We start from the raw sequence: 27,647 nt of genomic DNA, 5'->3' as shown, positions 1-27,647 counted from the left end.
CTACAGATCTTGGAATTCTGAATATAAGGACAAGCCTTTCTATCCAGGCCTGTCTCAGGAATTATGTTACATATATTGATTTCATATGATTAAGGAAGAAAGAAAATTCACGACCATTTGCTTGACATTTTTTACAAGCGTGTTAGAAGTGCCATTATTTGACGGCTGAGTCAAAGAAGTCACATTGTCTTTTCAGCAGCTCTCCAGTGATCACCCATAAAGCCCCGAAGAACTTCTTTTCTCAAAAAGTGAATTCTGATTTATTCAGATTCCTGCTTTTAATGTGAGCCAGGCTTTTGCCTGAGCAACTTCATAGCCCCCCCATGTGGCACCAGGTCTCCAGTTTTTGAAAAGATCACAGAGCACACTTCCTGTTCCTGGCATGTGGGCTCTCCTGAGGGCTACTTTGCTTTAACCCAGCTGCACTTTGAGGAAACTTAAACTGGATGGGATTACTCTTCAGTGGGCTTCCCCAGTGGCTCAGCAGTAAAGAATCAGCCTGCAGTGCAGAAGATGCAGGAGGTGCAGGTTCGACCTCTGGGTGGGGAAGATCCCCTGGAGAAGTAAGTGACAACCCACTCCAGCATTCTTGCCTGGAAAATTCCATGGACAGAGGAACCTGGAGGGCTACAGTCCACGGGGTCGCAAAGAGTCGGAGGTGACTGAAGAGACTCAGCACACAGGGAGTGCACACATGCACTCTTTTCAGTAGGAGGAGCTCCAAGCATTTCCCCCTTAGACGTGGCCAAAGGGAGGTGCAAGCAACTTACTGAAATAACAGACCTTGAAGGAGCCGCTGGACACCATTTTCCTCGTGTGAAGAGTGACTGCTGAAAATAACATGCTTGTTATGCTGTGGACTCACTTTTGGGGATTAGGTGACATGGTCAGAAATGATGGAGGAATGTGTGACACTCTGTTGTAAAGACTGATTCCTTTAATAGTTTACTGAGGGATTTGAAGATCAAAATACTCAGGGTTATTAAGCAAATAAAGCTAATAGAGAAACTTGTATCAGAGTTGTCTCCAGGAAGTTCAGAGACTATGATGAGTCAGGGAATATGGCCTAAATATCACAGAGTTGTGTAGACTTTCAAAAATAGATGTGTAAAATGTGCTTTCAAGAGGCTCACGTGTGTCTCTAATTCAAGGTGATTGTTACCTTCACAAGAACACTACTTATGTGACTTAGATTAGTTTTTCTATTGGACCAGTCGTTCTTAACTGGAAGCACATGTCCAGATTATTTAGGAAGTCTTTTTATAACACATGCCTACAGGGGCCTAGCCCAGACTATTGCTACTGAGTCATTTGTGTTGGAGTCTGGAAATAGGTACTTGGAAAAATCCCCTGAAAAACTGTGAAGCATCTGGTTTCAAACTAGTTAAGGATCATAATTCAAAAAGACACACGTACCCCAATGTTCACTGAAGCACTATTCACAGTAGCCAGGACATGGAAGCAGCCTAAATGCCCATTGATGGATGAATGGTTAAAGAAGTTGTAAAGTACTTCACTTTACAGAGTGAAGTAAGTCAGAGAAAAACAAATATTATTAACTCATATATGTGGAATCGAGAAAAATGGAACAGATGAACCTATTTGCAGGCAGAAATAGAGACACAACATAGGGAACATAGGGAACGGATACGTGGACATGGGGGAGGAAGGGCAAGGAGCGATGAACTGGGAGATTAGGATTGACATGTATACATTACCAGGTGTGAAAGAGGGGAATAGAGGAAGCCTTCTGTAAGCACAGGGAGCTCAGCTCGGTGCTCTGTGGCGACCTAGACGGGTGGGATGGGGGGAGGGGAGAGGGAGGCTCAGGAGGAAGGGAGCACACATATACGTATAGCTGATTCACTCCGTTGTGCAACAGAACATTAACACAACACTGTAAAACAGTTATACTCCGAAAACAAAACAAAGCAAAAACTAGTGAAGGACCACTGCTCTTGACTGAAAGTTTGGAGTAGCACAAACCAAGGGTGACCCCTCCCTGTAGCCTTAAAATCCTGTATGATGCCTGGTTTGTAGAAGTGAGTGTAAGAAATGTTCGCTGAGAAAATGAAAACAAACTATTTAGAAAGCCATATTGTGCATTCATTTAAACTGCTCACTCATGTAAATTTCCACTGGCTTAGTAAGGAGTTGAGAATTTTTAAAATAACCGTTGAAGAGATGCGTCTTCTGGACAATTAGAGAACATTCTGTGATCTAAATGCTTATGAAGGGGACAGATGATATAGATTTTTCAGGTAATTTGATGTGAAACTAGAGAACAAAGCAGAGAGATGGGCAAATACATTTTTAATTACTATCTGATTTTTACCTCCATTATTTTATGGGTAAAATGTCTTTTAGAATAAGAATTCTGGTAGCTCCCCTATGTTGTTCCAGATTCTATTTGTCTATCAAAGTTGATTTTTTTTTTTTTTAGTAAGCTGTAATTTGTGTATTTTAATAATAGCTGTTCTTCCAAGTGCACTCAGATTGACAACACATTCTGGAAAATCCTCTTTGGGATTTGACTGTGCTGGGCTGGTCCTATATGCACCTATATCCTGAATTACTATTTGCCACCTCCCTGAGACTTGTCCCTTGCCCTCAAGGAAGTTTCAGTAAGGGCAGTTTGATAGGTAATCATCCACGACATAAAATAATCAGAGACCTTCATGTAATGGTGCGGATTGACATTGTGCAGCTGGGAAAGGATGGGGGTATTGCTCGTGAATAAGATGTGTGTGTTAGTCTCTCAGCTGTGTCTGACTCTTTGTGACCCCATAGATTGTAGCCCGCCAGGCTCCTCTGTCCATGGGATTCTCCAGGCGAGAACACTGGAGTGGGTTGCCATGCCCTCCTCCAGGGGATCTTCCCGACCCAGGGATCGAACCCGAGTCTCTTACTTCTCCTGCACTGGCAGGGGGGTTCTTTACCATCAGTGCCATCTGGGAAGCCCAGGTGGTACTAGTGGTAAAGGTGGGATAGGGTGGAATCCGAGCTATGATGACAGGAGGAGGAGGCGTATTCCAGGTAGAGGTGCTGTGGGGACGCTTGCAGAGTTGGGGTGATCAGGGCGTGTGAAGGCACGTGTGCTGTGGGGACGCTTGCAGAGTTGGGGTGATCAGGCCGTGTGAAGGCACGTGTGCTGTGGGGACGCTTGCAGAGTTGGGGTGATCAGGGCGTGTGAAGGCACGTGTGCTGTGGGGACGCTTGCAGAGTTGGGGTGATCAGGCCGTGTGAAGGCACGTGTGCTGTGGGAACGCTTGCAGAGTTGGGGTGATCAGGCCGTGTGAAGGCACGTGTGCTGTGGGAACGCTTGCAGAGTTGGGGTGATCAGGCCGTGTGAAGGCACGTGAGGAGGAGGTGTGAGGTGTCTGCAGGGTGCAGGGCCACGGCCAAGGAGTAGAAACTCTGGTGTGTTTGCCTAAACTGTCCTTTGCCTTCTGTTCCAAAGCCGATTTACCGTAGAGTTTTCAATAGGAAATCTTAGGAAGAGAGCAAATAGTTCTCTGTGGAAGTAAAAAGCACTCCTCCTGACTTGCCGTGTCCATCTTTACTGGCTCCTAATTACAGACTTGAAGTTGAGGTGGGTCTCTACTGCAACTTGGGTCAATTTCCCAAGATAACCTTGATGCTTGTGAACGGAGGTAAACTTTCTGCTGCTGTTTTGAACCCATCTTCTGCCTGTTGCAAACACCCTTGCACTACCATAGTGCTTTGCCTTTTACAGATCTGTTGTTCCTAGATGCTTTTTGGGGTTCAAGAAGCAGGGGGTGAGCCTGTCAGACAGCCTCACTGTCTGCGTATGTCCAACTGTCGCCATAAAAAGCATCCTTTTTTGATGTTAAAAGAGCCCAGTTTTGATGATAAATTCTATGGTTACCCTCTTCAGGGGTTGCTGTCTTTACTTACATGAGAAAATTGGGGATTTAGAGAGACATGGCTGTCTAGAATTATTTCTACTCCCCGTCTGAAGCATCTTTTCTGGGTAATGCAGGAATCTTTCTTCTGGGTGATGACGGTGTTAATTTTAAGTTGTTCATTTTGAAATTAAAAATTATTCCTAAACAAATGAATATTCTTACTAGAAAAGGGTACACTGTCTTTGCTGTTGTTGTTCTTCAGTCTCTAAGTCTGTTTATGTGACCCCATAAACAGCGGCATGCCAGGATCCATGTCCTTCACTATCTCCTGGGATTTGTTCAGACTCGTGTCCGTGAGTCCATGGTGCTATCCAACCATATCATCTTCTGTCTGTCCCCTCTCCTCCTGTTCTCAATCTTTCCCAGCATCAGTGTCTCTTCCAACGAGTCAGCTCTTCACATCAGGTGGCCAGTGTATTGAAGCTTCAGCTTCAGCATCAGTCCTTGCAAAATAATTATCTTGTTGATGCATAGTCCTCACAGTATTATTTCCTTATTCCAGTTGGAGGCTATTATTTATTTGACATTTATTTCTATCTGCTATGTACAGATAGCTGTACTTGACATAAAGATCGTCATTCAGTGGTAATTATGACATATTATTGCTTTTGCAATCAGCATTCAGCTATGATTGGTCCTGGTTTATTAGATGGTTAAAACCACATTTTTCAATAAGGAGTTCATGATCTGAGCCACAGTCAGCTCCTGGTCTTGCTTTTGCTGACTGTATAGAGCTTCTCCATCTTCGGCTGCAAAGAATATAATCAATCTGATTTCTGTATTGACCATCTGGTGATGTCCATGTATAGAGTCGTCTCTTGTGTTGTTGACAGAGGGTGTTTGCTATGACCAGTGCGTTCTCTTGGCAAAACTCTATTAGCCTTTGCCCTGCTTCATTTTGTACTCCAAGGCCAAACTTGCCTATTACTCCAGGTATCTCTTAACTTCCTACTTTTGCATTCCAGTCCCCTATGATGAAAAGAACATATTTTTTGGGTGTTAGTTCTAGAAGGTCTTGTAGATCTTTATGGAACTGTTCAACTTCAGCTTCTTTGGCATTAGTGGTTGGGGCATAGACTTGGATAACTGTGATATTGAATGGTTTGCCTTGGAAACGAACAGAGATCATTCTGTCGTTTTTGAGGTTGCATCCAAGTACTGTATTTTGGACTCTTTTGTTGAATATGAGGGCTACTCCATTTCTTCTAAAGGATTCTTGCCCACAGTAGTAGATATAATAGTCATCTTAATTAAATTTGCCCATTTGAGTCCATTTTAGTTTGCGAATTCCTAAAATGTTGATGTTCATTCTTGCCATCTCCTGTTGGACCAGTTCCAATTTACCTTGATTCATGCATCTAACATTCCAGGTTCCTATGCAATATTGCTCTTTACAGCATCAGACTTTACTTCCATCACCAGTCACATCCACAACTGGGTGTTGTTTTTGCTTTGGCTCTGCTCTTCATTCTTTCTGGAGTTATTTCTCCACTCTTCTCCAGTAGTATATTGGGCACCTACCGACCTGAGGAGTTCATCTTTCAATGCCATATCTTTTTGCCTTTTCACACTGTTCATGGGGTTCTCAAGGCAAGAATACTGAAGTGGTTGAAATTGATACCATGCAGTCAGATTGGTGATCAAGTAGGTATTTAGTAATAAACTCAATGTAAAATGTGTCTTGTGTTGCATGCCACTGTGAGGGCACTGAGCTGCTCGGACAAGCCCATAGCAGGGGAGATTTAGTGCTTGCGACTACTCAAAGTAGCCAAGAGAATGGAGAGCTGGGAGTTGCAAGATAGTGGCTCCCAGGGAAAAGACAGCTTCAAAAGCAGGGCTGGAATTCAGACAGTGTCCCCTAGAGGGCAGGAAAAGGATTTCAGGTGATGTCGGAGTGCCTGGAGTCCTCGGTATCACATGTTCTTTGTGATTCTTGGGAAGAATGTCCTACCTTAATGGCCCAAGGTCTGATGACCACTCGCCACAGGCTTTACTCCTTGGCCCGACTTACTGCATTTTGATTTGTTTGCCAGAATTGATTCTTATGTAGTCTATATTCATAGTCTTGTCAAAAGAATGTTGGTCAAGCTTTACACTTCCTATTATCCCGTTTTCTTTTAGGTTTTGTGAATGATTCTGTTACTAAATCCATCGTGGCGTTGCGGTTGACTCTGGTGGTGAAGACCAGCACCTGTGTGTCGGGCGAGAGCCGTGCAAATGGGCTGGAGTGCTCCGGGAGAGGAAGGTGCTCCACAAAGCCATCAGAGGTGAGGGGGGCACCTGGGAGCTTTGAAAATGCATGTTTACATTAGGGTATAGTTACATATAAGCACACACACATGTATATATACATGGGCTGCAGCCCCCTAGGCTCTGTCCATGGAATTTTCCAGGCAAGAATACTGGAGTGGATTGCCATTTCCTTTTCCAATCCAAGGACTGAATCCTGGTCTCCTGCATAGCAGGTAGATGCTTTACCCTCTGAGCTACCAGGGAAGCCCATCACTTCAGGTCAGTCGCTCAGTCATGTCCAACTCTTTGCAGCCCCATGGACTGCAGCACACCAGGCTTCCCTGTCCTTCACCAGCTCCCAGAGCTTGCTCAAACGCATGTCTGTTGAGTTGGTGATGCCATCCAACCATGTCATCCTCTGTCTTCCCCTTCTGCTCCTGCCTTCAATCTTTCCCAGCATCAGGGTCTTTTCCAATGAGTCAATTCTTCGCATCAGATGGCCAAAGTATTGGAGTTTCAGCTTCAGCACTGGTCCTTCCAGTGAATATTCAGGACTGATTTTCTTTAGGATTGATGGGATTGATCTCCTTGTAGTCCAACAGAAGCCCATATATATATATACACACACATATATGTTGTGTGTTTGTGTGTGTGTGTATAAAGAATGAAAGAGGAGAGAGCAAGTGCATTTGCTGAAAATATCCCCAAATTTCTGGTTTCAATTATTTGTATGCAACTTACAGATATATAAATTTCCATATAATTTTCAAGGTAAATACTGGGAAATTGTGAAGTGCTGGACCCCCTTACTTCGGTGTCAAGTAGAGATTTTGTGAGAAGTAATTATCATATCTGGTCACAGAATCAAGAGAAGCAGAATAAAGAAAAGCTAAGACAGTTATCTATTTCCCTGTTGTGACCTAATTCCCTCCTGAGACTTTGCATGTCCCCAGTGGTGACAACAGTTACAGAAGTGAGGGAAAAGTAAGAGAAGGAATGGGGAGGAGGCAGGGAGAGAAGGCCGATTCACTCTGACCTTTGTGGACCAGCGCCATCAGCTCTGGAAGACGTGAGTCCTGGGGTTCCCTGGTGGTCCAGTGGTTAGGACTTCATCTTCCAAGGCAGGGGATATGGGTTCAATCCCTGGTGAGGAAGCTAAGATACCACACGCCTCTTGGCCAAAAAACTGAAACATCAAACAGAAGCAGTATTGTAGAAAATTCAATAAAGCCTTTAAAAAAATGGTCCACATCAAAAAAACCTTAAAAAACCAACGAGACTTGAGCTTTGTCTCCCCTTCTCTTTAGCATCTGACATCACATGGGGAAGCCTGAGAGTTCTTTCTCAAGCTGAGCCTGCCCTGTAGTTCCCATTTTCTTCTCTCTTGGCCAGCTTGGACTTGCTTCTTCTCTATCCTGAAAGTGAAAGTGAAGTCGCTCAGTCGTGTCTGACTCTTTGCGACCCCGTGGACTGTAGCCCACGGAATTTTCCAGGCGAGAGTACTGGAGTGCGTTGTCATTTCCTTCTCCAGGGGATCTTCCTGACCCAGGGATCAAACCTAGGTTTCCTGCATTGCAGGCAGAGACTTTACCTCTGAAGGGAAGCTTTATTTATCCACTTATTCTATTAATAAACAAATAGAGGCTATTGAGTGTTCTTCTGTGACCATCCAGGTTAATACAGAAGTATGAGAAGTGATGGAAGCAGTGGGGTGCTTGTTTGATACGGAAGTTCTGGAAGAGATGAAGGTGAGAGGCTGAGGAAGGCCAGCCTCTCGAGGTGGAAAATCATCAGATCTTCTCAGTGAGGCTGCAAAGAGGAGGCACAAGGGTCTTCCCCAAATTCACTCTTCTTTTTTAATATATATTTACTGAAATCTAGTTGACTTACAGTGTTTCAGGTATGCAAGCAAGGTGATTCAGTCATATGCAGTGCGGGAGACCTGGGTCCGATCCCTGGGTTGGGAAGATCCCCTGGAGAAGGGAAAGGCTACCCACTCCAGTATTCTTGCCTGGAGGATTCCATGGACTGTCATGGGGTCACAAAGAGTTGGACACAACTGAGTGACTTTCACTTTCACTTCACTTTCATACGCATATATTATTTTTGAGATTATTTTCCAGTATAGGTTATCACAAGATATTGACTATAGTTCCCTGTGCTATACAGTAAACCTTTTTTGCTCATTGCATATCTATTTTAAAATGGGAAATCTAGCATTTTATTCATACTTAATCGAACTAGTGAAATCAAAATGTCATAAATTTTTTAGTTAGGCAAAAATGCGTTGTTTTCTAAAATATATATTATACCTATTTTATATATATTGTATACAAAAACTTTTCTACTGTGCTTGATAAAAGCTTGAGAAAGGACAACAGAAAAAGACTTTTTAAAAAGTCTTATTTATTTTACTTTTGTGGCATGGTGGGAGTTGGTTGAGGCCCTCAGGAACTTTTACTGAGTTGCATAAACTCTCTAGCTGTGGTATGCGGGCTTAGTTGCTCTGTGGAATGTGGAATCTTAGTTCCTGGGCCAGAGATGGAACTTGTGTCCCCTGCATTGCAAGGCGGATTTGTAACCACTAGACCACCAGGGAAGTCTCCCCAAATTCATTCTTAATATTCCCAGGGACCAATTCTGCAGCCTGATTAGCCCTCAAAAGCCATGTGGATGGCAGGGAAATGTCTTCAATGAAGAACCAAGGGCTGTGCTTGGAATCTGGGACTCATAGAGTGCTTTCTCTTATAATGTGACCCTTCTGGGGACACTTTTTATCTGAAAACCATTTGCCAGGTTATCTTAAAACATCCATGTTGGTGACATTCAGCCTGCCTTTGGGTTTCATCTGCATGAAAGCTTAGCTCAGAGTCTCTGCCTGGTGGCTTAGAATGGACTTATTCCAAAGGTGGTAGGAGTATTTAGCACCTGGCAGGCAACTTGGCAAATGTCAGAGCTCTTTGTTTCTTTGAAAAATGACTCAAAAGCCTTGGAATCCATGCTAATGTCAGCACAGCTTCTTATGGGTTCCAGCCCCTTTGAAGAGCTCTGAGAGCCCTGTCCAGAGATAACACCTCTACCCTCCGTCTGCACCTCCTAGTTCCACACCAGGTGCTTCTAAAGTATTGTTGATTCTGTCAAAGCCTGCATTTACCTTCAGTGAATTTAAGGAAACTGTGACCAGTCATCTCATCTGAGATACGATAATTACCCCCTGGTGACTGTAAGCAACTGGTCAGGCTGGAATTACCATGTTGTTCATAGACCTACCACATTGTTATCTTGGAGAGAAATGTCTGGAAACCAGCCTTATTGTTCCTCAAAACCTGAGCGAGCCATGGTAGGAGTGAGAATGGAAAGGTGGAGAATCTTTCCTGAGTCTCTTTGAGTCCTGTGGTTTTCTGTGATTGTCGTCATGGCTGTTGAAGAGATTTAGGAGCAGTTTGCTAGTAATAAAAGACTCGTTCTCAAGATTCTTTCTTTTTATTGTTTCTTAAAATTAGAAATTATATAGTCCAACCTTTCACCTAATGGAAGAATCTATTCCATCATACAAAACAAAAAGAACTGTATTTGGTGGTTTAATTTTATTGTTTCTAATCATTTTTCTATTGTTTTGTTAGATCATCCATTCAAATAAAGGCAATTCTGTTACTTCCACACTATTCTCATTTGATAATGGAACTCATTTCTCTTTTGTCGAAAGTGCTTTAGCTGGAGAATATTTCACAATTTCGAGTGATGGGTGGTTTGTGACAAAGCGTTTGTTTGCTCTTCTTAGATATCCCACCAACCTGGGGAGGCTTTTTAGGAGCTCTTTTTAAAACTTGGAGTATAGTTGCTTCACAGTGTTGTGTTAGTTTCTGCTGCACAATGAAGTGAATCAACTATGTTGTGTTAGTTGCTCAATCGTATCCAACTCTTTGTGACCCCATGGAGCCTGCCAGGCTCCTCAGTCCATGGAATTCTTTAGGCATGAACATTGGAGTGGGTAGCCATTCCCTTCTCCAGGGGATCTTCTCAACCCAGATATGTGTGCACATATCCCCTCCCTCTTGGACCTCCCTCGACACCCCCATGCCGCCTGTGTAGACCCATGTAGGTCATCACAGAGCACAGAGCTGAGCCGCCTGTGCTATACAGGGGGTTTCCATTAACTATCACTTTACACATGGCAGTGCATATACCCTGAGAAAACCATAATTCAAAGAGACACATGCATCCCAGTATTCACTGCAGCACTATTTGCAATAGCCAGGACATGGAAGCAACTTAAGTGTCCACCGGCAGATGAGTGGATAACAAACTTATGACACATATATACACTGGAATATTACCCAGCCATAGAAAGAAATACAAAGGGTCATTTGTAGAGACATGCATGGACCTAGAGTCTGTCATACAGAGTGAACTGACTCAGAAATAGAGAAACAAATATCGTATATTAATGCATATATGTAGACTCTAGAAAGATGGTACAGATGAACCTGTTTGCTGGGTAGGAAAAAAGACACAGGCTTTGAGAATGCACAGGTGGACATGGTGGGGAAGGGGAGAGGGGCTCAAACTGGGAGACTGGGAGCTCTCTATGTTTGAAAACTGCTTTTGTTACAAGGGTTAATTCTGATCTCTTGATGCAAAAATGTTTGGCTGTTGACCATTCCTTCTTGAACTTTGTCCGCAAGGTTGGCTGCTGCCTATTTGATGATTCTTTAATTACTTTAAAGGTAACTGTCACGGCTTTTTCTGATGTGGACCTTTAGCCTTCTTTTGATCAGTTAGGTTCCATGACTCTCTTCCAAGAGTAAGAGATGTCTATTCATCAGGGTTTTCCAGAGAAATAGAACCAATAGGCTATATCTACATATGTTTCTATGTGTGTCTGTGTTATATATGAATGTATATAGATAGAAAATTTATGTAATTTTAATATTTATTAATATTATATATGTACATGTATAAACACACAAACACACACATATATAAGTCAATCAACTAAAGAAATTTGTTTTAAGGAAAGGTTCATTGTTGTTGTTCAGTCACTACATCATGTCTCTTTGAGACTCCAGGAACTGCAGCACACCAGGCTTCCCTGTCTTTCATTATCTCCTGAGTTTGTTCAGACTCATGTCCATTGAGTTGGTGATTCCATCCAACCATCTCATCCTCTGTTGCCCCCTTCCCCTCCTGTCCTCAATCTTTCCCAACATCAGAGTCTTTTCCAATGAGTTGGATTTTCACATCAGATGGCCAAAGTATTAGAGCTTCAGCTTCAGTATCAACCCTTCCAATGAAAATTCAGTGTTGATTTCCTAGAGAATTGAGTTGTTTGATCTCCTTGCTGTCCAAGGGACTCTCAAGAGTCTTCTCTAGCACTGCAGTTTGAAACAATCAATTCTTCAGTGCTTAGCCTTCTTTATGGTCCAACTCTCACAATGGTGTACAACTACCAGAAAAACCATAGGCTTGAGTATACAGACCTTTGTTGGTAAAGTGCTGTCTCTTATTTTTAATATACTGTCTAGGTTTGTCATAGCTTTTCTACCAAGGAGCAAGCATCTTTTAATTCATGGTGTTCATTGTGGCCCCACCATTATGAAGTCTTGGAGAATCAAAAATCTAATGGAGAATGCTGGGCTGAAGATTCAGTAAAGAGTTGCAATTCTTACAGAGGCAATCTGCAGGTGAACAAGGAAGAGCTCATGTTGCATCTGAAGTCTGAAGGCAGAATTCCTTTTGCTGGGGAAGGTCAGCATTTTGGTCCATTCTGGCCTCAACTGATTGGATGAGGCCCACCCTCATTATGGAGGGCAATCTGCATTACTCTGAATTCACTGGTTTAAATGAGAATTTCATCCAAAAACACCATCACAGGAACATTCAGAAGAGTCAGTTCAGTTTAGTCACTCAGTTGTTTCTGACTCTTTGTGACCCCATGGACAGCAGTATGCCAGGCTTCCCTGTCTATCACCAGCTCCCGAAATTTACTCAAACTCATGTCCATCTAGTTGGTGATGCCATTCAAGCATCTTATCCTCTGTTTTCCCCTTCTCCTCCTGCCTTCAATCTTTCCCAGCATCAAGGTCTTTGCATTGAGTCAGTTCTTGGTATCAGGTGACCAAAGTATTGAAGTTTCAGCTCAGCATCTGTTCTTCCAAAGAATATTCAGGACTGATTTCCTTTAGAATTGACTGGTTGGCTCTCCTTGCAGTCCAAGAAACTCTCAGGAGTCTTCTCCAACACCACAGTTCAAAAGCATCACTTCTTCAGTGCTCAGCTTTCTTTATAGTCCAACTGTCACATCCATATGTAACTACTGTAAAAACCATAGCTTTGACTAGACAGACCTTGTAAGCAAAGTAATGTCTCTACTTTTTAATATACTATCTAGGTTTGTAATAACTTTTCTTCCACGGATCAAGCATCTTTTAATTTCATGGCTGTAGTCACCATCTGCAGTGATTTTGGAGCCCCCCAAAATAAAGTCTCTTACCATTTTTATTGTTTTCCCATCTATTTGCCATGAAGTGATGAGACTGGATGCCATGATCTTAGTTTTCTGAATATTGAGCTTTAAGTCAACTTTTTCGCTCTCCTCTTTCACTTTCATCAAGAGGCTCTTTAGTTCTTCTTCACTTTCTGCCATAAGGGTGATGTCATCTGCATATCATGAGGTCATTCATATTTCTCCTGGCCATCTTGATTCCAGCTTGTGCTTCATCCATCGCAGAATTTCACATGATGTATTCTGCATATATGTTAAATAAGCATGGTGACAATATACAGCCTTGATGTACTCCTTTCCTGATTTAGAACCAGGAAATCCCATCTTCTGAAGCTTGTTGCTTCTTGACCTGCATACAGTTTCTCAAGAGGCAGGTCAGGTGGTCTGGTATTCCCATCTCTTGATGAATTTTTGAGTTTGTTGTGATCCACACAGTCGAAAGCTTTGGCATAGTTGATAAAGCAGAAGTAGCTGTTTTCCTGGATCTATCTTGCTTTTTTGATGATCCAACAGATGTTGCCACTTTGATCTCTGGCTCCTCTGCCTTTTCTAAATCCAGGTTGAACGTATGGATGTTCACAGTTCACGTACTGTTGTAGCCTGGCTTGGAGAGTTTTGAGCATTACTTTGCTAGTGTGTGAGATGAGTGCAATTGTGCAGTAGTTTGAGCATTCTTTGGCATTGCCTTTCTTTGGGATTGGAATGAAAACTGACCTTTTCCAGTCCTGTAGCCACTGTTGAGTTTTCCAGATTTGCTGGCATATTGAGTGCAGCACTTTCATAGCATCATCTTTTATGATTTGAAATAGCTCAACTGGAACTCCATCACCTCCACTAGCTTTGTTCATAGGGATGCTTCCTAAGGCCCGCTTGACTTTGCATTCCAGGATATCTGGCTCTGGGTGAGTGTGAGTGATCACACCATTGCGGTTATCTGGGTCATGAAGATCTATTTTGTACAGTTCTTTTGTATATTCGTGCCACCTCTTCTTAATATCTTCTGTTTCTGTTTGGTTCATACCATTTCTGTCCTTTATTGAGCCCATCTTTGCATGAAATGCTCCCTTGGTATCTCTCATTTTCTTGAAAAGGTCTCTTGTCTTTCCCACTGCATTGTTTTCCTCTATTTCTTTGCACTGATCACTGAGGAAGGCTTTCTTATCTTTCCTTGCTGTTCTTTGGAACTCTGCATTCAAATGGGTATATCTTTCCTTTTCTCCTTTGCCTTTCATTTCTCTTCTTCTCTGATAGCTCAATTGATAAAGAATCCGCCTGTAATGCAGGAGACCTTAGTTTGCTTCCTGGGTCAGGAAGATCTGCTGGAGAAGGGATAGGCTACCCACTGCAGTATTCTGGTCTGGAGAATTCCATGAACTGTGTAGTCCATGGTGTTGCAAAGAGTTAGACATGACTGAGCGACTTTCACTCCCATTCAGAATAATATTCAATCAATTATCTAGGCATATGGCCCAGCCAAGTTGCCACATAAAATTAACTGTCCCAAGATTCTTTCCATTTTTTCTCTCTGATTCATTATGGTTCTCTTTCTACCCAATTACATCCTTTTCCCACAAAATTAAAGGATTGGTTTTAAATTTTGGATTCCCTAGCATTCACCTGAGGCTGTTGACAAGAAGTCTTATTCCAGGCCCACCATTTAGATTATGATGTCTTTTGTTGGGCAGCCAGGCACTTCTCATGCAAAAGTCAATTATGGACCATCATTCTGAAAAGAGAGGTCTCAAGGGCAGTGCTTATCATCTTCCTATTCCTGCTGATTCCCTAAAACAAAAGGGCACTATATTTTATTTTATTTTATTTTATTCAAAGATTTTATTGCTAATTATTTCAAGATCGCATGGAGTTAATGAAAAGATAAATGCTGAGAAGTGAGGTGGTCCAATCCATATCCCAAAGCTCTCCTGTTCATTGACCATGGTCTATATTGATAGGCAGATGGGGTCAGGCCTCCATCCTTAGAAGGTTCTTTAGAGGTCTCTAGTTCCTGCCTTCTGAATCCAGCATCCTTAGGCTGTTTAGATTAGAGCTACTCTAGTAGCTACTCAGACTTTGTTTGGAAAGAGAATTGGGCTGTCATCAAGGCCAGAAGCCATTCTCATTTCCTTCACGAGTCAGTGTCTTAATTCTGTCCTGAGGTATGGGTTTGTGCATGAGCAAAAGCCGTGGCATGGTGGCTTCTGAAGATCCCTGGCTTTCTGTGACTTCCCTCCCTACTCTTGGAAGTCAAAGATTCAAGCCCTGGGAAGCTCTGGTCTTCCTATAGCTAAGTTCTTTTGGTTAAGCTGGGCTTAGAAATGCGTCAGTGACCTGAACCGGGTGCTTTGTCTATTGCTTGGTAATACCCACTGTCCTTTTTCTACAGCCCATGTGGTCTAGGTAGGGAACATTGTCCTTCTAGGAGCCTGTCTGCCTCATGTCAACAACCCCCTGTGTCTTTTTCCCTTTTTCAAGAACTTTTGCCTTTGGTAGGGCTCCGGGTAAATTCCCATTTCTGAGGTTTGTTTATTTCAGTTCTGACTCCCAGAACAGAGTGAGGTGCCAGCCATGAGTTGTGTTCCTGGCACCCCTTCCAGCTGCAGCCTCAGCCCCTCTCACAGCCCCTGCCTCCCCCTCCCCAACTCCCCCCTCACATCTGCATGGTTATCTCATGCCCTTTCCTCTACCTGTAATGCCCAGGGTCTCACCACCCTGCCCCAGCCCTCTGCCCCCTGCCCTCCCACCTGCCCAATTATATTTCAGGTTCAGCTCAAGATCTTTTTCCTTCTGGGATGCTGTTCCTCCTCCCCCACTGAAAACTCTCTCTTCTCAAGTCCCGCACATTTCATTTTTCTTATGAGACACATTTGATTTATGCTTCTATTTCATCTTGTTGCTGTTGTTCAGGCACTCAGTCATGTCTGACTCTTTATGACCCCCATGGACTGTAGCCCCCCAGGCTCCTTCTGTCCGTGGGATTTCCCAGGCAAGAATACTGGAGTGGGTTGCTATTTCCTTCTCCAGGGGATCTTCCCAACTCAGGGAATGAACCCAGGTCTGCTGCACTGCAGGTAGATTCTTTACCACTGAGCCACCAGGGAATGTCCATTATTCTTTGTGTTCACTTTACTCCATGAGCCACTTTAAGGGTGGAGTCACCGCCTGTCACGTGCTTGGTACTGCCTGAGCCTCTGGGCGATGCAGATTTGCTCAGATAAGACATGGCCTTTGAGAAGGAGCTGGGAGGTTCAGGGTCGTGCTGGCCAGTAAATCATGGGTGAGAGCAGTGAGATGCGTGCTTTGGGGGAGGCTTGCAGGTGTGTTCTGGGAGCCAGAGAAACGTCCAGCTTAGACCTGGGATCATGGGACCCTTCCCAGGGGCGTCTCAGATAGTTGACATTAGCTGTTGTGTCTGCGTCCTTCTTAGGCGATGCTTGAACAGCATCGCCAACTCAGTGGACATGAATTTGAGAAAACTCCAGGAGATGGAGTGGACGGCTGAGGGTGGTGTGTTGCATTCCTTGGGGTCAAAAAGAGTGGGACACGACTGAGCGACTGAACAACAGCTGCTTCCTTCCGTATCCATTGTAACAACTAGAAAGGTGCTTTCTGCATGGGAGGTGCTCAAAAAACCATCTATGAACCTAATGGACAAAATAAATAAAAGAACAAGTATGTGATGGAGAACCAATTCTCTTAAGTTTCCAGTTAGATATGAAATTAGGGGTTTCTATGTTTGGTAAATATGGGACCATGGAAAGGACGTGGTGTATTTGTTTTATAAATTCTTGAATCAGAACACATTCTTTGATCCAAGGCTGCATTATAGACGGTGTGACCCAGAATGTTGTCAGAACCCCCTAGGCACATTTTAAGCAGTATTGCCGATCCTTTCCATATCATTTTAAAAAGAAATAGGTCAGAATAATTTGAACCAATGGAATCTTTGATGCCATCCTCCTCTTGCTTTGAAACCATGGGGCGAGCTCCTCTTTAGGTTAGGAGGTAGCAACGTGCCAGGGGGCAGAAATAGTATTCGTCCTTCACTTCTCTGAGAGCTGTTTTTCTCCACCATCATTAGTGAATATAAAGGCCCTCGTGAGAGCTCTAAAAGGAACTGAGACCCTTTAGAGTTTTGAGAAAGAAACAGGGCAAGAGCGTAGACGAGAAAGCCCATCAAAGCATCACCGACAGGCATTCACTGTATCCTTCTCCATCAAAACAGCAGCTGATCATCAGGCTGTGGAGCTGTTTCTAAAAGTTCTGTTCAGTATGTGGTGGGGTTAGGTCTCCCACGGCTCTGTCAGCACTGGAGCAGAATTTCTCCTTTAAGTAGGGAATGAAACACAGTATGGGAGGGTCAGAGTAGCATACTAGTGGATGGGAAAATACTCGATGAGCCAGGGGTTAGTGACACGACAGAGGAAGAAAGACTAATTTATTCTAAGAGGTTGTCCTTCCAAGGGGAGGGGGACCCTTCTCTTGTCTGAACAAATAGCTTATTGACAGCACTCATTAAAGACTTCTGAGCCAAATAATAGATCTGTGAGCCAGAGAAAGCATCTGTGCTCTGGACTTCCCCATGCAGGGATTGAACCCGTGTCTCCTGTGTCTCCTGCATTGTAGGCTGATTCTTTACCGCTGAGCTATTGGGGAAGCCCAGAGCATAGATGCTTAATGGCCAAAATGAAAGAGTCTGAGATACATTTATGTGCTAATAAAAGATAGATGATTTCTCCCACAGATTATATTTCCAGAAACCACTCTGTGGGCCTTTGAGAGACAAAGTACTTTTACGGATACTAAAAATAGAATAATAAATATTGGAAGCATACTAAATGCTAAATACAGAGTTCATAAAAGGAAGTGCAGCCACACTGTCGCTGTTTCAACAGTCGAGGATCAGCCCATCTAGAATTTCATGGACTTGTGTCTAAATTATAATCCTTGGTGCTAATGTAATGAAAAACCATTGCTTATTGCCATTTGCACCAACCTAGATGGACCTAGAGAATGTCATACTGAGTGAAGTAAGTCAGACAGAGAAGGAGAAATACTATATGACATTCCTTATATGTGGAATCTGAAAAGAATTGATACACATGAATTTACCTACAGAAATTAAATTAAAACAGAAAGAGACTCACAGATTTTGAGAATGAACTTGTGGTTGCCAGGGGAAGGATGGGAGAAGGGATAGTTGGGGAGTTTGGGATAAACATGAACATACTCCTATATTTTAAACAGACCTCCTACAAGGAACTCTTGTATACAGCACAGGGAACTCTGCTCAATGTTATGTGGTAGCCTGGATGAGAGAAGAGTTTGGGGGGAGATTGTTGTTGTTGTTTAATCCCTAAGTCTGACTCTTAGTGACTGCATCGACTTGCAGCCTGCCAGGCTCCTCTGTCCATGGCGTGTCCTAGGCAAGAATACAGAGTGAGTTGGCATTTCCTTCTCCAGGGGATCTTCTTAACCCAGGGATTGAACTCACGTCTCTTGCACTGGCAGGCAGGTTCTTTACCACTGAACCACCAGGGAAGCCCCTGGGAGAGAATGGATACATGTGTATGTATGGCTTAGTCCCTTCACTGTTCACCTGAAACTATCACAACACTGGTAATTGGCTATATTCCCATAAATTAACAAGTTTTGAAAAGGCCCATTGCTGCATTTTGTGTAATAGACAGAAGGATAATCATATCTTTGCCTGCAATGGAATATGACAACATATTAATATTTGAGTCATTATAAATTATTTTCAAAATTGCAAAATTTTCTCCCAAAGGATAGATGTTTCATCAAATTGATATTTGGCATCAGAGTTTTCCATAATATTGAAATGTGTCCCCCTCATGCTAACAGACAGTTGTAGAGGCATTATTGATTGGTGGCATTCCAAATATATTAGGGTGAGGATTATATATGTCACTGGTGACATTTCCAGGGTTATAACATTTAGAGTGGAGGGTGGTTTTAGAGGCCTCCCTACCCATTTTGTTTTAAACACCAGGAAACCGAGGTCGAAGGGAGATTTAAGCTATTTGCTCAAAGCCCAAGAGCTAATTCATGATATTAATTGAACCAGGAAAAGAATGGAGGTTTCTGGACTTTTGCTCCAGGGCTCCCCCTGCTGGGAAGCATGGTCTCTGCAGGACCTTCAGTGTTAACAGTGAGTCTTAGTGCCGGTTTTTAGAATCTTCATGCGAAATTTTACTGTTTACTTCAAGGAAAAGCAGGGAGCATCAGGGCGAAACCTTTTCAGATGATTCGACCTCTTGACCTATTGGTGCAGCAGTTCTCCAGCTTTCATGTGCACTCGTGAACATCTCGTTAAAAATGCAGCTCTGGACCCAGTGGGTCTTGGATGGGACCTGAGATGAGATGCTGGTAACCTTGTGAAATGCCACAGAAATCAGACCAAGACCTTAAAAGTCACCATTCTCAAGATCTTCCGAAGAGATTTAGATTCATAAACCCCACTCCCATGGGGTTTTTTTTGGCATCAGTTACAATAGGGGACTAAGTTCTCTGGGACTCTTTTATTCTAGAGTAAATTTTGAGAAAATCATGATATAGGTGACATGAGGAACACAGGGAAAGAGAAAAACCCTGCAGGTATGGCTGGCAGCCTTTTACGCGTAGCCCCAAAACTGTTTTTTCAGGCTACTACCCCGCAGGCTTAGGGAGATGTAATTGACTTACATCATTGCTTTAGTTTTCAGGTGTACAACAAAATGATCTGGTTATATAGATATTGTTAAATGATTGTCACAATAAGTTTAATCCATCCACAATAGTTAAATCCATCACTGCAGTTACACATTTTTTTTCTTCTGATGAGAACTTTGAAGGTCTGTTCTTTTAGCAACTTTCAGAAATGCAGTGTTATTAACTGTCGTTATCATGCAGTACGTTACATCCCCAGGACTTTAAAAGTTCCACTTGGAAGATAAAATAGTTCCAGGACTGTTTTTTGCAGCCCCTGATTGTATACTCTGTTTGTTACACCTCTCCATCTTAAAAAATGTTTAGTTTGTTTATTTTTGGCTGTGCTGGGCGTTTGTTGCTAAGTGGGCTTAGTTGCAGCGAGTAGCGGCTACTCTCTAGTTGTGCACAGACTTCTCATTGCGGTGACTTCTGTCGTTGTGGAGCACAGGCTCCAGGGTGCACAGGCTTCAGTAGCTGTGGCTTCTGGTTTCTCGAGCACCAGCGCAGTAGCTGGGGTGCACGGGTTTAGTCGCCCCATGGCATGTGGGATCGTCCCCGATCAGGGATTGAATCTGTCTCTCCTGCATTGGCAGGTGGATTATTTACTACTGAGCCACCCAGGAAACCCACAGAGCTTAGTCTTTACAAAGAGGAGAGACATTTATTCTATAATTCTTTATCAGAGGCAGATAAATATGATTCTTAGATTTTAATAACTATTTTGGAATACAGAAATAAGGCTCTGATTAGACTTTATGCCCAAGAGAAGAAAACCATCTCTTTAGAACTCGGTGGGTTACTTTCCTTGTCTTTCCTCTCCCCAAGGTGCTTATCCATTTGGCCTGTTTTTCAGTCCATAAGTCAGCGAGCTGAGTGGGAGCCCCTGGGAATAACGCAGCTATATGGCTTTGCCTGTGACATCTGGTGGGTCTGCTCTTCTTTAGGGCTCTGAAAACCACCAGCCTTGCTTGCTCACACAGAAGGAGTTTATTCCACTTACCACTTGGGAGTCATTTGCATGCATGCATGCTCAGTTATGTCTGACTCTTTGTGACCCTGTGGACTGTAGCCTGCCTGGCTCCTCTGTCCATGGAATTTTCTAGGCAAGAATACTGGAGCGGGTTACCATTTTTCCTCCAGGGGAGGTTCTTGACCCAGGGATTGAACCCGCATCTCTGGTATTGCAGGCAGATTCTTTACCACTGAGCCACCGGGGACGCCCAGAGAATCATTTATTTCTCCGCATTTCCATCCCTCATCCCATGTTCTGTGAGCACTTCTGAGTGTCAGACATGGAGTTTCACCTGCACAAAACAGGGTGAAGAAACCATTTAGAAGCTTGTTGTATTTCTAGGGAACATGAGATAAGGCAGATTTGGAGAAGATCTTGCCTCCACTGGAAACTGGCCAGAAATCGACAATCTTCATGGTGAGGGCAGGGGGGCGGAGACAGGCATTACCCCAATACTTGTCAGGCTGTCCTGAGCTGTCACATGGCTTTCTTCTCTCAGATTGCTTTCTGCTTGTATCCCAGAGTAGTCCCTGAAAACCTGGCCCAAACCTGCGTGTCTATTACTCATTAGCAATAGGGAACTTGTTCTGTGCTCAGCTTCCTTTCACGTAATGGGCTTTCGGAAGCTAAGATCAGCGTTTAATTGAGCCACAGCATGTGTCCTTTCCAGGTTCATGCTGGAGGAGAATTTCTGGTTCATGATGATCCTGCAGTTAAACAGGATATTTCCAAGTCAATAAAGGATGGAGAAGAGGGCTGGAATGGGTAGTATGAACACTTTCCCTGGATACGACTGCTTTGTTACAGAGAAGCAGAGCAAGGTCACTGCCGGCCCCTGGGGTCATCTCTGTGAATGTAATAGACCATCTTCTACATGCCTCTGGCTGGTTGCTGCACAGTCCTGCACAGAAGATTCGAGCTGTGTCTTAGCAGTGACTGTGTGTTATGTGCAGGGACACTTTGGGCTGGCGGGAAAGATGCAGAGAATGCTGGTGTGACTGTTTCTGAGGAGTCCACAGAGGCCCCTGCAAATGTGGAAAGTTCCAGAGCTGTCCAGAATCCAAAGGTCATCACTGTGTAGGACATTGGAACTGTCAGTTACATGTCTTATTTTCACAACATTTTGGCAGGAAACTGGTGTAACAAAGCACATGAACAGAGAAAATACCCGTAGCAGCTTATATGATATTGTTTATACTTGCCCAAGATCGCCATGGGGCTTCCCTGGTGGCTCAGTGTTAAAGAATCTGCCTGCAATGCAAGAGATGCAGGTTTGATCCGTGGGTCAGGAAGACCCCCTGGAAGAGGAAATGGCAACCTACTCCAGTATTCTTGCCTGGAAAATTCCATGGACAGAGCAGCATAATGGGCTGCAGGCCATAGGGTTGCAAAGAGTCAGACACGATGGAGTGACTCCAACAACAAAAATAGTCATGCGTGTGTGTTTAGGTCTATATCTGTAGAAAAAAAACCATTTCACTTTCCTCCCTTCATTCTGTCTCCACGTTATAATTTAGTAATTTGGGCCAGATTCACTGGTGTGTTTTTGGTTTTTCTTTCCTATTAACCGTTTCCATTTCTTTATTTGCTTTCTTTGTCACATTTTACTTTTATCCTTTTCTTTGTTATTTTCTGGTCTCAGTTTGCCTTTGTATATGTTTCAGTGCTGGTAAGCAAAGTGTAATAGGTAATCATCAAGTGTTGTCAGGAGTGGAGAATTGAACAAAGTTCCATAAATCAAGCAAATTAAACATCAGTGCAAGAGGCATTAATGGTTAGTGGAAACTAATGTACTTTTAAAAAATATTTGTTAATTTAATTTATTTATTTGGCTCTGCGAAGTCTTAGTTGGGGCATGGGAACTCTTAGTTGTGGCATGTGGGATCTAGTTCCCTGAGGAGGGATTGAACCTGGGCTTCTTGCATTGGGAATGTGGAGTCTTAGCCAGTGATCCACTGGGAAGGTCCCCAAACTAACATATTAATATTAAAGGGATGGGTTATATGTTGTGAAAGGCACCGGCTGAAATGATGAGAACACAGTCTGAAGTTTTGGCAGAAGTTTTGTAGGAGTCTGAAGTAAAGATGCCTGGGCCAGCTTGAACTTGGATTAGGTTAAGGAAGGGGCTGCCCCACAGGCCAGGGTCATGGACTGTGAGAACTTGTACTCAGAATCTCGTCACCCTTCCTTAAGCTTGAATTATTTTATTGATTTTTAAACCAAAGTTTAATCTTCTATTTTAAGAATTTCTTCACACATGGAAGACTTTGAGGACTAAAAAAAAAAATCTCGTATTGTGACATCTAAAATCAGAAGCAGTACACGAATTTGACTTTTGCCTCTGGGCTGTTTGAAGTTGCTAAAATAAATTAATAATACATTTAAAAATCTACTTTAGCAACTTCCATATTTAGATAATATTATGCTTCCATTTCTATCATAAGAACAATTCGTTTTGCAATTTAATCAAAAATACTCCATTATATTTAGCTTGGTTTAAATTCACAGGATGCTAAGTGAGACATCAGTTGCATGGCTGTTTCCTGGTGGAAATGGTTTTCTGCTCATCACAGCCCTGTGACATGACATTGCCTCATCAGAATTACCATGTGGGGTACTGAGGCTCTTGGGGTGACTTCATTTCAGGAAGGGTTGCAATCTCATTTTATTTATTATTATTTTTAATGTTTATTTATTTGACGGCCCCAGATCTTAGTTGTGACATGCGGGATCGTCAGTCTTCATCGTGGCATGTGCGATCTTACGGCATGTGAACGCTTAGTTGCAGCATGTGGGATCTAGTTCCATGACCAGGGATTGAACCCAGGCCCCTTGCATTGGGAGTGCAGAATCTTAGCCACTGGACCACCAGGAAAGTCCCTGAAATTTAAAAGTTTTGTAGGACTTCCAAAGGTACTAGCATTTTAGTTTTGTTTAGGTCAGCGAGAAGCCAGTCCAGCCTTATTATTATTATCATCTAGAGAGAATTAAGGTGGCTCTAGATATCAGTGTGTTTAAAAAGTGCACATGGCTCCTCTACTTGGTCCAGGTGCTGTCAGCGTGGGCTTCCATGTTTCTATGGACCATTCTGATGAAGTAGGAGGCTTTGTGGGCAGGTGGAGGCCAGCGGACACAGGTCAGATTAGGGGTCAAGATCTAACTCTGGCACTTACTGAAGTTGCATCACTTAATTCCCTAGAGCTTCAGTATCCTTGTCTGATGATGGGAAAGATGAAATGTCCCTGTAACAGGACCGTGGCATGTGGAAGACCTTGGGCGAGACCAGGTCTTGTAGAGGTGGTGGAGAAAATCCTAATGGAATTTGAAATGAGGTCATACATGTGCGAGCATTTTGTAAAGTGCTTTGGAAATAAAAGGTGATGCGATACACAAATGATGAAAGCGGCATCTGTTGTCTCCATCAAGAGCCTCCTTCCTGTGGCCCTTGTTGCTCTTGGCATTCAACCCTGTTATCCTTGGATGTCTCTGCCTACCCTTATCCTCTTTTGAACAACCCAGGAATGCTTCTGGCCTGCATGACAGATTTTAATTGACTTTAGTGGAATACATTCAGGGCTAGACTCACATTTAATTTCCTTCTCAGAGTTCTCATTTTAAAGGAAAATTGTTGGGAGAAAGCTGATACTTGAATTTCTGAATCCAAGTCACCAGCATATGCTCTATGTATTAGTGTTTTTGGTTTTATTTTGTCTTTAAGATCTGTGCTGAGACAAGAGAGGATGCAGTTGACCACAAAAATGGGTGATTGGTTGTTTGTCTTAATTGTTATCCATTGTTTTGAAGAGCAGTTTAACTCTATGTATTTTTAATTTTGCAGTTAAAAATGAAATTGTTGACAAATATCAATTTTATCCAGAAAGACTTATGAACATATAATGGTTCCTCAAGAGGAACAATAATAAACAGCACAACATAGTTACCAGCCAGCAGTAGTAGTATGAGATAGTTTTTGTTTTCAATTATGAGGATCTTTATTTTGAACTGAATTAAAAAAAATAAACATAACTAGACGTGGATACAGGCTTCTCTGGTGGCTCAGACTGTAAAGAATCTGCCTGCAATCCAGGAAATCTGGGTTCAGTCCCTGGGTTGGGAAGATCCCCTGGAGAAGGGAATGGCTACCGACTCCAGTATTCTTGCCTGGAGAGTCCCATGGACAGAGGAGCCTGGCGGGCTACAGTTCATGTGGTCACAAAGAGTTGGACACGACTGAGTGACTAACAGACACACGCCCAGAGACATGGGTGCGGTTTAGTTGCCCATGCTTTGGACAGAAGGCAGTGGACTGGGAGAGCAGACTGAGTGAGTGTAGGGTTCAAGGACATCTGGGGCTTCCCAGTTCTTCCCAGGTGGCTTGGTGGTTAAAAACAAAACAAAACAAAAAACCTGCTGGTTTAATCCCTGGGTTGGGAAAATCCCTTGCAGGAGGAAATGGCAACCCACTCCAGTATTGTTGCCTGGAGAATCCCATGGACACATGAGTCTGGTGGGCTGCAGTCCATGGGGTCGCAAAGATCTGGTCACGCCTGAGCAACCGCGCACGCGCACACAGTCAAGGACATCTAGGAAGGTCCCTTCATCCCCAATTTCCTTGACGCACCAGCCTGGCGGGATGCCTGGAGTCTTAGTATTTGAGCTTAATTCCTTGTAATAAAGGCATGATTTCCTATTTGAATGCAAATGTCCCTAAAATGGTACCACATTAAGACATTATCTATTATTAAAACTGGAATAACTTAACTTAAGCAGGGGCTGGTTTTAGTAGGCCAGAGAAGAGCAGGTAATTCTAGAATCCAGCTGGAGGTGTTGGATCTGAAAGCAGGGATCTGGATTTGGGGGGGGGCTGAGATTTGTCAGATGGGTCCGCATCAGAGTCTCACGTTCAGTTTCCAGTTCTTCTTCATAGGTTTAGAAATGAGGGAAACTGATGAGCCATTCTTCTGAGACAGAGGTTATATGCCAAATAAACAAAACTACTAGTTTTACATTTGGGGTTTGGCTCCACTGTGCAGTATGTGGGATCTTCATTCCCTGACCGGGGATCGAACCTGTGCTCCCTGCATTGGAAAGAGAAGTCTTAACCACTGGACTTCCAGGGAAGTTCAAAACTAGTTTCACTTCGGAAGAGGCTGAGAAGCCCTAGAAGACATGTTCATCAGATGACGTAAATGACCTTGAACCTCTTTCTATAGCGAAGGTCTGTTTATGCAGCTCTCAGAGAAGAGAGGAACTGGAGCTCACTCGTGGATTTTTATTTTTCCTTTCTAACACAAGCATTCAAAAATTATAATTAGAGAAAATGATTTGAGATTGGCCTCTTCACGGGGAACTGTCATGTATAACAATACTACTAGGTGTATCAGCCTTTATCAGAGCCTGTGCACAGGAAACAGGAAGTGAGATGAAGGTTTTTTCCTAGCACTTATGTGGATCTGTGTTATTTAAGGGCTTCTTGTAACATTCACAATAAACTGTGGAAAATTCTGAAAGAGATGGGAATACCAGACCACCTGACCTGCCTCTTGAGAAACCTATATGCAGGTCAGGAAGCAACAGTTAGAACTGGACATGGAACAACAGACTGGTTCCAAAGAGGAAAAGGAGTACGTCAAGGCTGTATATTGTCACCCTGCTTATTTAACTTATATGCAGAGTACATCATGAGAAACACTGAGCTGGAAGAAGCACAAGCTGGAATCAAGATCGCCAGGAGAAATATCAATAACCTCAGATATGCAGATGACACCACCCTTATGGTAGAAAGTGAAGAGGAACTAAAATTCTCTAAATTCACTCTTGATGAAAGTGAAAGAGGAGACTGAACTGAACTGAACTGAACTGTCACATGGACATTTCATTACCACCTCCTGATGATGACAATCCTGAGACTCTAAGGAATTAAGCACTCATTTCCTTTTTTTTTTCCAAAAAAAAAAAAAAAAAGCCTAAATCCACTATCCTATTGTAAGAGTCATACATGAATTAGAAAAGAAACTTCAACTATCAAAATGGTTAAAATATATTAACCAAGAAACTTTTGAAAAGAAGATCTGAACAGTATTAGTGTTCTTACATTCAAAATTTATATGCAGATTTTCTCTGATTCAGAATTGGAGAACTACGTTATCACCCGAAAGAAATCACTTCATGAGAATCAATCAGTCAGTTCAGTTGCACAGCTGTGTCTGACTCTGCAATGCCATGGACTGCAGCACACCAGGCCTCCCTGGCCGTCACCAACACGAGGATCCTGCTCAAACCCATGTCCATCAAGTCAGTGATGCCATCCAACCATCTCATCCTCTGTCGTCCCCTTCTCTTCCCACCTTCAACCCTTCCCAGCATTAGGGTCTTTTCCAATGAGTCAGTTCTTCACATCAGGTTGCCAAAGTATTGATGCTTCAACTTCAGCATCAGTCCTTCCAATGAATATTCAGGCCCTTTAGGATGGACTGGTTGGATCTCCTTGCAGTCCAGGGGACTCTCAAGAGTCTTCAACACCACAGTTCAAAGCATCAATTTTTGGTGCTCAGCTTTCCTTATGGTCCAGCTCTCACATCCATACATGACTACTGGAAAAACCATAGCTTTGACTAGTTGGACCTTTGTCACCAAAGTGATGTCTCTGCTTTTTAAAACTCTGTCTAGGTTTGTCATAGCTTTTTTTCCCAGGAGCAAGCGTCATTTTAATTTTATGGCTGTAGTCACCATCTGCAGTGATTTTGGAGCTCAAGAAAATGAAGTCTGTCACTGTTTCCATTGTATCCCCATCTATTTGCCATGAAGTGATGGGACCAGATGCCATGATCTTCACTGAATGTTGAGTTTTAAGCCACCTTTTTCACTCTCCTTTTTCACTTTCATCAGGAGGGTCTTTAGTTCCTCTTCACTTCCTGTCATAAGGGTGGTGTCATCTGCATATCTGAGGTTATTGATATTTCTCTCAGCAACCTTGATTCCAGCTTGTGCTTCATCCAGGCCAGCATTTCGCATGATGTACTCTGCATAGATGTTAAATAAGCAAGGTGGCAATATACAGCCTGGATGGACTCCTTTTTCAATTTGGAACCAGTCCATTGGTCCATGATTCTAACTGTTGCTTCTTGACCTGCATACAGGTTTCTCAGGAGGCAGATAAGGTGGTCTGGTATTCCCATCTCTTGAAGTTTTTTCCACAGTTTGTTGTGATCCACACAGTCAAAGGCTCTAGCATAGTCAATGAAGCAGAAGTAGGTGTTTT

The 27,647-nt window shown here is 43.0% G+C and overlaps 1 protein-coding gene across 1 annotated transcript in view; it reads left to right on the top strand.

The window, feature by feature from the left end:
• The window catches only part of DNER (delta/notch like EGF repeat containing), a 374,284-nt gene that overhangs the window by 179,969 nt on the left and 166,668 nt on the right, over positions 1-27,647 (top strand). The window contains exon 5 of the mRNA XM_068968497.1: positions 6,051-6,196. Within this exon, the coding sequence (XP_068824598.1) occupies positions 6,051-6,196 (146 nt within the window). The remainder of the gene's footprint in view (positions 1-6,050; positions 6,197-27,647) is intronic.

This window comes from Capricornis sumatraensis, chromosome 3 (genome assembly GCF_032405125.1).
Source record: "Capricornis sumatraensis isolate serow.1 chromosome 3, serow.2, whole genome shotgun sequence".
NCBI classification, from domain to species: Eukaryota; Metazoa; Chordata; class Mammalia; order Artiodactyla; family Bovidae; genus Capricornis; species Capricornis sumatraensis.
Note: the sequence above shows the minus strand (reverse complement) of the source record. Positions and strands in the feature narration are given on the sequence as shown.